This window comes from Chamaea fasciata, unplaced genomic scaffold (genome assembly GCF_029207755.1).
Source record: "Chamaea fasciata isolate MVZ Bird 193981 ecotype frontalis unplaced genomic scaffold, bChaFas1.0.hap1 SCAF_1, whole genome shotgun sequence".
NCBI classification, from domain to species: domain Eukaryota; kingdom Metazoa; phylum Chordata; class Aves; order Passeriformes; family Sylviidae; genus Chamaea; species Chamaea fasciata.
The window spans coordinates 123,693,615-123,706,927 of record NW_027094086.1 but is presented as its reverse complement, the minus strand read 5'-3'; the positions used below and the strand labels follow the sequence as shown (position 1 = coordinate 123,706,927).

Sequence of the window (13,313 nt, the reverse complement as noted above, 5' to 3'; positions counted from 1 at the left end):
TACTATTTATGGTGCTGATTGATTACAGCTGACTTCATTTGGCTTGAAAGCCAGGTGCCAAGGTATTAAAGACTGAGGCATAGCAGGCAAATTCTGCCTTTGTTAGAAAACACCTGGGATTACTTTATGTGAAGGTGATAGAATGAAGATGATAGTTATAGCTCTCAATGTATATCTGTGGATACTGCATATTGATAGATTCAACTGCTGTCTAAAAATAGCGAGAAACCTTGCTTGGTCTGCAGTTTCAGGTAACTGATAAGAGATTGGGGAAAGTTTGTGTAAACCAAAATATTTCAAAAAACCCCATTGTTATTCCTGGGGTTACATATTCCTTCAGTGTTGGGGAATGAAAAAAGAAAAAAGCTTGGAAAAAGAAATTGGACATAACATTTGTGAAGTAATGCCAGCAAATCAAGTGCATGATATAGGAGTGAGATCCTAAAGTTACAAAAATTAGCATTTCTGGCAATTTATTCTGGAAAATACTGATTGTTTTATGCAATTCATCATAGCAAAATTTGGCGTAGACTTCTGCTTTTGCCAGTTCATCTCAATTATGTTACATCTATGTTTCATTTAAATATTTTCTGTTTATATAATGGTTGGATTTTTGAAACATGCCAAAAACGGGGATCTTAAATCTTCTCAGTCAACTGAGTCTTTTCTTGAGTATTTTGAGTGGGTTTTTTTTCCCCCTTAAATTCCTTTAAGCACTGACCCTTTGTTTTTAGCTTTTGCCATTTAGATCACATTCCTAACCACACAATTGGTAGTTGAATAAGGGCTTAATGATTACATGTTTTAGCACATCCTTAGGAAGTGACAAAGCTTTCAAGCAAACAAATCCACTGTTTGTGGGCAGTTTGGTTCAGGGTCTTTAGCTTCTTCTGTATTCCTGTAGGGCCTATAGTGGGTCAAGTCAAGTACTAGCTGGCAAGTAGTTATTTACCAGTATATAAAATTAAATAATTTAAACAGAACCTAAGCATAGCATTACCAGGCATTCTTAGGTAAAAGCAACTAAAAAATAGTTGACATAATGTAACTTTTTTTTTCTAAGGCAATATTTATTATTGTTTCCCATGTTTACAGTTATGTGTGTAACTGAGCTGTACTCTGTGCTGCTAAAAATTGTTTCATGAAGATTTGCCTCCTGCATGTGATTGCATGAATTTATCCCTGAGCGAAATGGATTTTGCTCTGTCCATAACAGCATTGTCAAACAGACAGCTTGTATCATATTGTCGTATGATTTTCTTATTGTTGTTCTTTCTCACCTTTCTCCTTTTGTTCCTAGTCGGATATTATACACCAGAGTGTATTTGAACTGATTCACACTGAAGACAGACCTGAGTTTCAACGACAGCTACATTGGGCATTAAATCCTGCCCAGTCAGGAGATTCGGGACCAAGTGTACAAGGTGAAAACAGAATTTATTGTTTGCCTGTCAGATTAGTTGTTTGTTTTTAGGCTTTTTAAATTTGTCTGTGTAAAAAAGCTTAGATAGTTTTAGATGAATAAAAGAAGAAATAGCGGGGTTTTTTTACAGGCGCATTTAGCCAACAGTGAGAATTACTAATTTTTGCACTTTAAATGAGCACTGTTATTCATAGTTCAGCACCACTAAAATACTAATTATACTTTAAATTGGAAGGCTTTAATTTAGAGTATAAATGACAATGTTTCTTAGACTGATCAGTCTAAGAATGTGCTAGTTACAGTGTTACTTTGGGAATAGTGCGTTCATTGCCGCATAGACCAGTACTTCTCTTGGAGATAAAAGGGGAAGAGAAATAAAAGATTAAATAGATGAGCCTTTAAGATCAAGTAATATGCATGTTAGGGCACAGTTGTCACATGTTACTGGCTGATGCTTAAGTGAGCTGCTATATTGAGAAACAACTAAAGAGAAACACATTGCATGTGTATCAGAGCGAAGATGTGTAGGTGCTTAGGTAGTTAGGTGTGTAGGTAGTTATGTGTAATACAGGAAGCATGTGCCTGCATCATAATGACAACAAAGCCATTGAGACAACTGCTCCATTTTAATGCTCCCTTTGCACAACAGTTGTTTAAAAATGTTGAACTGTTGTTTAAGCATGTAAAGTCCTCTGTTTCAACCTTAAATTGACTTAATTTTTTTAAAAATTAGAGTATGGAAGTGCCATGATTTGATAAAGAAAAGTTACTGTGTTTGTAACACACCTCCAGTATATTTCAGTTTTTTATTCAGCAGTCAATGTTATTATATAATCTATAGATCAATCTCTACTAGTTAAGCTACTGCACAGTTAGTTAGTAGTAGAGTTCAGCACAGCAAAGAGTACAGTTCTCAGAAACCAGATGCTTATCCTGTTTGCTTTAGAGTGAAATTGTGTTCTATGGACCTTAAGCAAGTGCATATGAATTTAAAGAAGGTTGTTTGAAAAGTATGACACCAGATTGGATTGGCCTTAGATTTGACTGAAGGACAGGAAGTGCTGAGTAGGATTGCAAACAATTCTTTGTTTTGTATCTTGTGTTTCTAGCTTGCTAAAAACTGCTAACTGTGCCCCACTTCTGAAAGCATTCAGGACCTAGGTGGATGTGGCTTTGAGCAACCTGGTCTAGTGACAGGTGTCCCTGTTCATGGCAGGGGAGTTGGAATTAGGTGATCTCCAAGGTCCATTCTATCCCAAACCATTCTATGATTCAATGATGACTTTTGAGCCTCAAGTATCATAAAATATTTGGATGTTGAGGATTTTTAGACTGAATTCAGATTTATAGCAAAGGATAATACTATGACCATAAGGTTCTCTTCCATTTTTGCACATTTAATCCATTTCTGTTTTAATACATTCAGCTAGCATTATGTAGATATTTATAGATATAATTGTGCTCAGGCACAGATTCCATCCTGAATCTGGGAACTGATTCTGCTTCAGTTAGCCTGGACTGGTTATTTCTCACTCAATACGCTGGTATGCTGCTAGACCACTGGTTTCCTCAGCTCTTACTGTGCTTCCCAGACATGCCTCCCAGTCCTTGTCTTGTTCCCAGAGAAGTTTGCAAAATTCTGATTTTTCAGTCCCAAATATCTGCTTTGGGGCATTAAGTCTGGATTATCTTTTGAACTTCGTATGTTGCACAACCATATGGTCTTGAGTTTAAAGACAAGCACTTAATGCACTGCATGTTCTGCACATTGCTCCATGGTATTGATGAGATCCGGTGTGAGCTTTGTGAGGGATATGGGTTCTAACCCCTGTAGTGTTAACTGGTAGTTTTGCTGCAGGGATTGTAGATGCTCTGTAAGATTCTCTGCCTTCTTACAGTGAGTCACTTCAAGATCCTGGCAGTAAAACCTTCCTGCCTTCTGTCTGCCTGGAAAAGTGCAGCAGTGTTGCTTTCACAAGTGTAGGAGGCTCAGTTTTGAAGCCCATTGCCTCCTGTTTTGAGTTCTGTTCCCCTCCTGTCGGGAGCCACTTCTTTCACCACAGCTTTGCTCACACTTGGAAAATGTGCATTTTACTATGGAACTTGGCAACTGCACAGGATCCAGCTGGACTTGCTGAACCTTCAAATTTCAGCTCTATATTTACCAAAAGAATAGCACTGAGATTCTCCTGTGGCAGAAATGCTGAAGGACACACCTACTAGTGCCAAGGATGCTGGCAGAAACCCTGGCACTGCTTATTGGGTGCTAGTTCTGCACCCAGTCAGAGTTGGCATTTTTTAAATACTGTTTAGGATTTGCAAGGTGTTTCTTTGATGCTCTTTCTTCATAATCATTGCTTCTTCAGAGAGCTTAGAGAAGCACCATCTCAGAAGTGCTGAAAATTCTCACCATCAATTAAGCAATTTATAATAAAAAAATCTGCAGCAGTAACAAGAAAGGAAGTTTGCTTTGTCTGTTGAGAACCATCCATATGACGAGTGTGGGAATTTCTTATTTTCTAATTTTAAAGTTATATGATATCTGTCTTGAAATAAAACTACCTGAGTTTGTCTGCCTGTGGGATCTGCTCATAATGGTGACTGGCCAATACAGTTCTTCAGATGGCTGTAATTTCAGATTATCCCTTTTCATCACACTACCAGGTAGGACAGAAAAAGGTTTCTTTTTCTCCATATCTCAAAGTTTATTCAGCAAAAATTGACCTAACATAAGCAGTTCTTTTAGGCAAAAAAAGGTATCACCTGATTTTTATCTGAAAAGCTGGATAACTCAGCATACTTGTAGGATTTAGATGGCCTTAGGTTGGAAGGCCTATTGGTAAGACATCAGCGATCTCATTTGGCTCCAATTCAGTTGCTTGAATTCATAGGAGACTAAATTGAACTTGCTTTTGGTAATGATTTGTTTACCTTTAGGTTTGTTTTGCCAGTGTACTAACCTCTGAGCCTATCTGTAAGTTTTTCCAGCTGTTCGTGAGACAAAATTATATTTCAGAAAATATAATGTGGTGTGTTATTAAGTGACATGCTCTCCCTGACCTTGTCTCCATGTCTGGAAGGTCAATATGGGTTCTTAAAATCTGTATTATTATTTTGTCCATACTTGATAATCAGTTCTCTAAGAGTACATGGACTATTTTTTAAATTAAAGATTATCACTAAATGTCTTTTTAATGTCTTTTTCTTAATTTTCTGCATGTATGAATAGGGAATAGAATAGGGAACAACTGTTTTTTTAATATATATTGCAAACAAGATTGTCTTGCAAAATTTGCTGTGAGTAGTAATGCTGTGGTATCTCTCTATATGCAATCTCATGTAAAACATATGTATTCTATTAGAAGTTTATTGATTTACCTTCTGGTTTTACTTTATATTCCAAATGTTTAAGTCTGTTTTGTAAATACCACTTACCAGCAAATGCTTGTCCTGATGAAGTGGAAGGATACCATGTTGTTATCCTAGTTAACAATTGTGGCTTTGAGTGTTTTTTTTTAAAACAAACAACCCCCAAAACACAAGTACTGCAGGTATACCTGGAGAGATAAATATGGTGTTTTGATCAGCAGAGCCCAGAAATATTTTCACGATTTAGTAGGGTGATTTTGCCTTCACTGGAGAAAAATTCTGATTTTTTGTGGTGGTTTCCTAAAGTTGCGGATTTTTATTTATTGCTACTGCTTTCACCTGGCTGTATGGAAAGTAAGTTTCCCAGTTCAATACCATTACTGAGGTTTTGAATACTCAGTTCCTGTAGCTGCTGTGCCTTTTTGCAGATCCTGCCATTGTAGGAACATGGGTATGTTCTCTGCTGAGAACTCTGCTTTTTGCAACTGATCCAGAATCTAGGCTGTTGACAAACATAACGAATAAATTAAAAACCCAAACAAAAAGACCCCAAAGAAAAAAAAAATAAACCACTTGAAAATAAATTACATTCAGTTTTCAAATAACATACCTATAAAACATAATCCCATCAGAAGAATTGATGCTTAGCCTCAGTGTTACAATCATTACAGGTTCTGAAGATGTTTGCAGTTTACATTGTTCTTGCTCAGGTCATGACCTAACACTTTGTTTATGAGACAGAAGACCGTTTGTTATAGATAGCCTTCACTAGGTGTTCTAAAAATAATCCTTATAAATAATCCTTTCCTGCAGGAGATAATGGCTTTTCACAGCCAGCAACCTATTATAACCCAGACCAACTTCCTCCGGAGAATTCTTCCTTTATGGAAAGGAATTTCATCTGTAGGTTACGATGTCTCCTGGATAATTCATCTGGATTCCTGGTGAGTCTGGAGTCACATAAAATCTTCCAAAAACGCTTAAAAGTCGGAAATCTGCATTATCCTAACAAGAGGTGCAGCAACTTACTTTATTTGTTAAGTCTCCAAAGATGTCTGAGCTGTTTGAACCACAGTGTATCAGTTAGTGACATTGAATGTGTCCCCTTTAAGATGTTGTCACAACCAGGTGCAAGTTCTCTCATTTCTCACAGCCCAGTTTCCTCAGTGAAATGCAAATAAGCAACTGGTTGTGTAAAGTGCTCTGTCATTTGTAGGTCAAAGAGCATTACAAGAGTATTTTCTTGTATCAAGTTGAATATCTTGAGATGCAATAAGTTATAGTAATTAAGAGAACCATAGTTTTTCCTTGTTTGGAAAAGTTTGTGCTTGCTCTTTTTAATGCATTTTTTGTTAGACAATTATTTAGATTTTAAAACAAGTATGGGTTTATCAACCCATATTATTATTATTATTGTGATATCTTAAAACATATAATTCTTTACAATTGCAAAATTGAACATACAAATTAGCGAGAGAAACAATGATATCATTATATGCATGTATGTTCATTAGATTATTAGAAGTCCAGTTGATATTTGATACGACATGTTTGGTTTTTTGGTTTTTTTTACAGAGTAATCTTCCCATTAATTAATTTTTCAGTAAGTTTATTAGTAGATATTGAAGTGACACACTCAGGGATGTAACAACAGTGTTCTGTACTTGTTAGCTAACTTCTATGTATTCCATCCTATAAAGCTTGAATGTGATGGATCTTAAGAAAAATGAAAAATCCATGTTTTACATCATAACAGAAATATCTTGCTTTTGAATATCTACAGCTTATAGCAATTACTTTTTTCCTCATCCTAAGGCTATGAATTTTCAAGGACGACTGAAGTTTCTCCATGGACAAAACAAGAAAGGGAAGGATGGGGCTACTTTGTCTCCTCAGCTTGCACTGTTTGCAGTAGCTACACCCCTACAGCCACCATCTATCCTTGAGATACGAACCAAAAACTTCATCTTCAGAACTAAACACAAACTGGATTTCACACCTACTGGCTGTGATGCAAAGTAAGTGAAATCATTCTGTGTAATTGTCTAATAATCTGCCGATGAAATAGGTTTCAAGTATGTATATGAAATATAAAGCCAGCTACTCTTTTGGCATATGCACTGTTTCAGTGATGGTTGTTTAAAAGCTGTTTAGATTTTTCTCTCCAGCCCTGCTGTCGAGTAAAGAGAAATAGGTTTGCCATAGTCTATTCCTTTGAAATGGCATACTGCTGTCTGACTCTCAGTTGTTAGAAAAACAAAGCAAAAACCCACAAAACCAACGTAAAATAGAAAAAACCAAAAGACAGCACACTAATAAATTAGGGAAGAAGAGAAGTTTCATGTTAAATCTGGTTTAAAATTTGGCTTTAGAGCTGATAGAACAAGTGTTTCATTTCATTCCATATTTCTTCTTCAGTTCAGATAGGTGTAAAATACAATGGATTTTTTTTGCTTCAAAATAAATTGAATACTTTTTTGTACTATAACTTTTACCCATTTCAAAACCATTCTTCTTCCCTATGTAAAATTTGGAAACATTACTGCTATACTAGATGAAAATAATGTTACTATGCATCAAAATGGCAAGAAGTGCATTAGGATGCTTTTTTATCAAAATAAAAGCCCCTGCCCTGCTTCCTTCTCCTCTCCCTCCTATTTTTGACTGACAATGCTTTCTTTTTCAGTGGAGTCTTTCATATGGGTTTCCATGCCTACTTCCAGGATAGAATTAAATTACTTGGCATTTTGTCTACTGAGAGACCAAAATGTTTTATTTCTCTAAGCTGATACAAGTAAAAGTTAGCAAAATGTTAACACAGGTGTTTCTTTCCTCTGTTTGATATTTTTTCCCACTTGAATCTTTCAGTTTTTGCCGTATTTAATAGTTTATGTAAATTGTTCCTCATCGCTGCTTTCCCCCTTTTTTTGCCTTTTGTCTTTGAATTTCCATTTCTTTGTTTCAAATGTTGTTTAGGTCTCTTTTTGACTATGTCTTTTTATCATGTATGGCACAGAGATCACATGAATTCTGTTAAGTGTTTCATCTCCCCAGCCTCTAGTAAAGTACTCTAATTTTAGCTGCCAGGGTCAAACATGACTCTTGCTAGTGGTCCTCTGAGTCATATCTTGTTAAAATGCAAACACAGGGGTCCCAAACCACTCAATAGCAAAAGGCATGTAGTTCTGAGATACATCTGGGTTTGAACTTTAGGCTACTAAAAATTGTAATTTAGGCAAGAAGTTTTAGATAACTAAAGTTAAACCCCTACTTTACACACAAGCACCTATAGGTAAATGATAAGAAACAGGGCTAATGGGAGCTGCCTGCTAGGAGTGAATATGTTCAGTAGTATGGAATTTAGAGTTCGGCTGTAGGCATTTACTTTTTTTTTATGATCTAATGGTTTTGTGAGCCCAGTCCTAGTCACTGAAGGCAACCTGGCAGACTAGTTAAAATTTTATGATTTGTTGACTCTGTTTTTTATTAGAGCTGTTCTGCTTCTGCGTACAATTGATACAGCAACAAACTTGCATCAGAAATGTACTATCTATAATTAACTTGCTTGACATTCATTTTCTGAGTTGTTTCATCAACAGGGTTGCAATTTTTTGATTTTACCTTACAGAGGAAAGATTGTCCTGGGATACACTGAAGCAGAGCTGTGTATGAGAGGAACAGGATACCAGTTTATTCACGCAGCTGATATGCTTTATTGTGCTGAAAATCACATCCGAAGTAAGTTTCATTCCCTAAGAAAGGCTGAAAAATCAAAGCATGGGGTATTTTTTCAGTATAAATGCAAAATGAATTACAGATAAAAAAAAAGAGGTTGTTAACAAAAAGAACACTGTTCATTCCATATGTTCTATCTGTCCTTCTAAAAACTTACACTGGTAGAAGAAATGTTTAATATTCCTATTTAGGCCCTTTTAGGATAAACATTCCAGTCTCTGCCACATCTTGCTCTTCTCACTTCCTTCTCTGCTCAACCTAACTTCTGCTATTTCAACAACTTTCTTTGGGCAAGGAGTCTGCCAAAGATAGCTTTCCTGTTAGCAAGTTAAATAAAGCATTTTCTTTTGATATTGGTGTAAGATGTTTACCAGAAATTAATCTCTTATTTAGCATGATAGCGTCCAAACGTTTCTGGGTTTGATTCTTGGCAGCCTGAGTTGGTTTAAGTAACAATTATGGAGAGAAGTGTAGTGTTAAGGAAATAAACATCAGCTATCTATGTATAACTATTTAGAGGACTTTATTGTTTTACTTTTTTTATTAGTTATAACATAGTTATCTTTGGGACTTACAGAATCATCTTCAGAATATTATGGTACTTCATTTCTACTTGAAAAGTTCCTTTTTTTTCTTTTATCCCCTCATAGACAATGCCCCTCAGCAGGTTGTTCTCAACCTATTTAAGCACATTTTCTGTTTCACGTATAGCTCAGTCACTGCTTATCAGTGGTTTTCCTTCTTCCATAAAGAAAAAGAGATAGTTCCAGAGTAGAAGGAGATGAAACTTGAATGGTTTGAAACTTTGTCTTAAAACTGGATTTGCTACATTTTTGATCCTGAGATTAAAATAAAGAAATTTTGTAGCAAGGATTTTTGTTTAGATTTCTAGACTTTCCTAATACATTTTATTTAATTTTTCTGTCTAGAAATGCAAGAGTTTTGAGCAATTGTATAACTTCTACCCCTTGCCTCTGTGAATCACATATTTAAGAAGTATCTTTAAAATCCACATTCATCACAAGCTTCACTTAGAACAAAACCAGCCAAAATAAACTAAAGCTCCCCACACAAAAAACAAGATAACTTCATCACAACACAGAACAAAATTGGACAATTTGCACAAAATCCACCCCCTTCCCCTTCACCACAGTTACAACAAAACTTCCCCATGATAATTCTACTTTCTAACATTGTTCAGTACTTGTTTTACCTGTTACCTCTCCCTGTTACTGTCCTTATCTGACAATCCTTGTGATCGTCCTGAGTTTCAGCACCAGAACGACTGTAGTGGGTTGACCCTGGCTGCACACTAGGCACCCACCAAAGCCCCTTACCAGGCACTGACCAAAGCTTCTCTATCTCTGCCCTCCACAACTAGACAAGGGAGAGAAAATATAATGAAAGGTTCATGGGTTGAGATAAGGACCAGGAGAGATCATTCACCAAATACTGTCACAGGCAAAACAGACTTCATCTGGGCACATTAAGTGAGTTGATTACTAACAAAACCAGAGCAGGATAATGAGAAGTAAAATAAGGCCTTAAAAACACCTTTCACTAGGAAACCTGCTCCAGCATGGGCTCCCCTCTCCATGGGTCTGCAAGTCTCTTCTGGGAGCCTGTTCCAGCATGGGCCTCCCATGGGTACACAGCCTCCTGTAAGACATCCACCTGCGCCAGCATGGGTCTCCTCCACAGACTGCAGCTGGATCTCTGCATCCCCGTGGTTCTGCATGGGCTCATCCGTTTCACCATGGTCTGCACCACAGGCTGCAGGGGAATCTCAGCTCTTGCACCTCATGCCCTTCTTTCCTCACTGACCTTGATGTCTGCAGAGTTGTTCCTGTCATGTATTCTCACCCTGCTCTTCTCCAGCCACAATTATATTTGCACAATAACTTGTTTTTCTTAAATGATATCACAGAGGCATTACCACAATTTCTAATTGTCCCAGTCTTGCCCAGCAGCATGTCCATCTTGAACCTGCCAGGGATTTGCTCTGCTGGAAATTGAGGAAACTTCTAGCAGCTTCTCACAGAAGCCACCCCTGTAACCCTCCCCGCCACTACCAAAACCTGGCCACACAAATCCAATGCAGAAATATATGGTGAAAACTGAGTATGTTTATCAAGCATTGCTAGTGGTAGTTGGATGAAACATAAGTTTTTTAAGTACCTCTGCATAAACTTGTCAAAACGTGAAAGAATTGGATGCAGAACTAACGTGTTTTCTAATTGTGAAAGTAATAGTTGCTTTTTGAAGGTGAGAGAAACTTGGGCTTTTGTCATGTTCTAGTATTTATTGATTTCTGTTATTGAAGGAATAATGGACAAAGCCCCATATAGAATGCTGCCAGTCTGTAGCAGATATCTTGCAGTTTTGACTTCTATTTTATGAGTGAATTAGGCATCTTGATCAGTCCTCCTGATTCACTGGGAATGCTTTAGTGCCACACCAAATTGGGTGATTGAGGACGTGAGGTTTGTAAAATTTCTCTACAGATGGGATTCCTTTCATGACATAGTGGTTTTCATGATTTTGTTTGCTGGACAGTAACCAGTATGCTTACTCTTTAGTGATGAAGACAGGTGAGAGTGGAATGACTGTATTTAGGGTTCTAACCAAAGAAAATCGATGGGCCTGGCTACAGGCAAATGCACGTCTTGTCTACAAAAATGGAAGACCAGATTACATCATTGCCACGCAAAGACCTCTTACGTAAGTCATCATTTCATAAAGCAGTGTTCTTCAAAAACTGAAAACTAGTTTGAGGCTGTTTATATTCACAAAGGAATTTTTGGTTTTAAATTATTCCCCTTTATATTCCAAATACTCAAAATTCTTTCAGTTTGCTTACAAACGTGAAGAATTCTGATATTTCAGAACTTGTAGTCCTTTTGCATCAAACTTTAGATGTATTGATTTCTTTTAAGAACAAGATCAGCAGTAGAAGCATGAAGTTATTCCATCCACCATTTTCAATCCCAATAAGCAAAAACTGAGAACTCCAACTGCAGCTGTGTAGAAGAAACAACAAATAACAAAGAAATTCAGTCCTGAATTTTAGTTCAGAACTAAGTTCTGCATAATATAGAATTCACCCTTTTTAAATAGATTAAATAATTTTTGCAAAGGAGTCTGTAAAATGGAGTAAGAGAGATACTTCAAGCATTGATTTACTTGCTATTCCAAGAAAAGCTTAATGCATGGAACAAAGCCCACTTATTTTCACCTCAGCCCATAATGCACAGAAAGTGGTATATGCTATCTAGATTTAATTACAAATGTAATATGTAAATGTGGTATTACAGTCATAAGCTCCTTATTTCATAATCTGCCTCTTGGTTTAACTCAGCCAAGTTGAGCTGGAATAGGTAGGAATTCGAAAAATGCCTACAAATAGAATAGTTCATTTTTTTAATGTTAATTCCAGGGGACAAAAATATTTGAGTAACTGTTTAGTACTGCTGTACCATGCTATACATCTGATTTATTTTCAGAGATGAAGAAGGGGCAGAACATCTACGGAAGCGTAACATGAAGTTGCCCTTCATGTTTGCCACTGGTGAGGCTGTGTTATATGAGGTGTCTTTCCCTATGTTGAGCCTTATGGACCCCTCTCAACCGAAGAGTAAAAGCACAGTGGGAAAAGGAGCCAAAGCAACACTGCACGATGAGTCTGTGGATCCAAACTCCCTCCTGGGTGTCATGTTAAGGCAAGATGAGTCTGTTTATCTCTGCCCTCCAGCATCACATAAACTTTCTTTTGAGCGGAACTTCTTTGCAGACAGTAGGGATGAACTGGGTGGTGTTGTTAGCGGTGGCTGGACAGACAATCTCCTACCTGCTGGCAATCACAACATTCTCAAACGGGAGCTGATGGAGGACAATACTGTTCCACTTCCTGAAGACAGTGCAGCATTCTTTCACGATAGCAAAAGTAGTGATTTGTACAGTATCATGAAAAGTCTGGGTATTGACTTTGAGGATCTAAAGTGTATTCAGCAGGATGAGGAGTTTTTTAAAACTGAATTATCTGATGTGGATGATATTGGGGACATCAACATAACTGATGAAATCCTGACTTATGTTCAGGATTCCTTAAATAAATCTGACTTCTTATATTCAGACTGTAACCAGCAGCAGCCCTTGGTCCAGAATGAAGGTTGCATGGTACAGCAGGACTTAGATCCACATCAACTTCATCAGCACCAGAAACAACTTGTGGAACAGCAACAACAGCAGCAGCAACAGCAGCTCTGTCAAAAGATGAAACATATGCAAGTCAATGGGATGTTCTCAAATTGGAGCTCTGGCATGCCTCTTAGCTGCTCACAGCAGCAACCCCAGCAATATATGTTCCCTGGCATGCATGCCAGTACATCTGAGTTCTCCTACAAATCAGAAGTTAACACGTCCCCTTACGACTGCAGGCAAGACTTTGTTCCTTACAAGCAACCCACAGCGATGATGCCACAGCTTTCTAATTTTGCTCAAATGGATTTTCCTGCAGCAGATTTTGATGTATCGAGCTATTCTGCTTCTTCCAACTTTGAGGATTTTCTCAGTTGTTTGCAGCAAGTCCCTGAAAACCTTGAGTGTGCGATAAACTCTGAGTCAGTTATGCTCACTCCTCAAACATGCTATGCAGGCGCTGTTTCTATGTACCCGTGCACGCAGGAGGCACAGCCCAGCTGCGTGGATCAAATGCAATATGATCCTATGATGACAAATCAACAACAACAAACGTTGGAGAACAAGGTAAGGTAAACGGCATTGCTGC

General features: G+C 37.4%; 1 protein-coding gene across 1 annotated transcript in view; it reads left to right on the top strand.

Moving 5' to 3' along the window:
• AHR (aryl hydrocarbon receptor) overlaps positions 1–13,313 on the top strand; it is a 62,885-nt gene that overhangs the window by 43,308 nt on the left and 6,264 nt on the right. The window contains exons 5-10 of the mRNA XM_066196316.1: positions 1,301–1,424; positions 5,606–5,736; positions 6,608–6,810; positions 8,421–8,530; positions 11,107–11,248; positions 12,031–13,291. Coding sequence (XP_066052413.1) covers positions 1,301–1,424; positions 5,606–5,736; positions 6,608–6,810; positions 8,421–8,530; positions 11,107–11,248; positions 12,031–13,291 — 1,971 coding nt within the window. The remainder of the gene's footprint in view (positions 1–1,300; positions 1,425–5,605; positions 5,737–6,607; positions 6,811–8,420; positions 8,531–11,106; positions 11,249–12,030; positions 13,292–13,313) is intronic.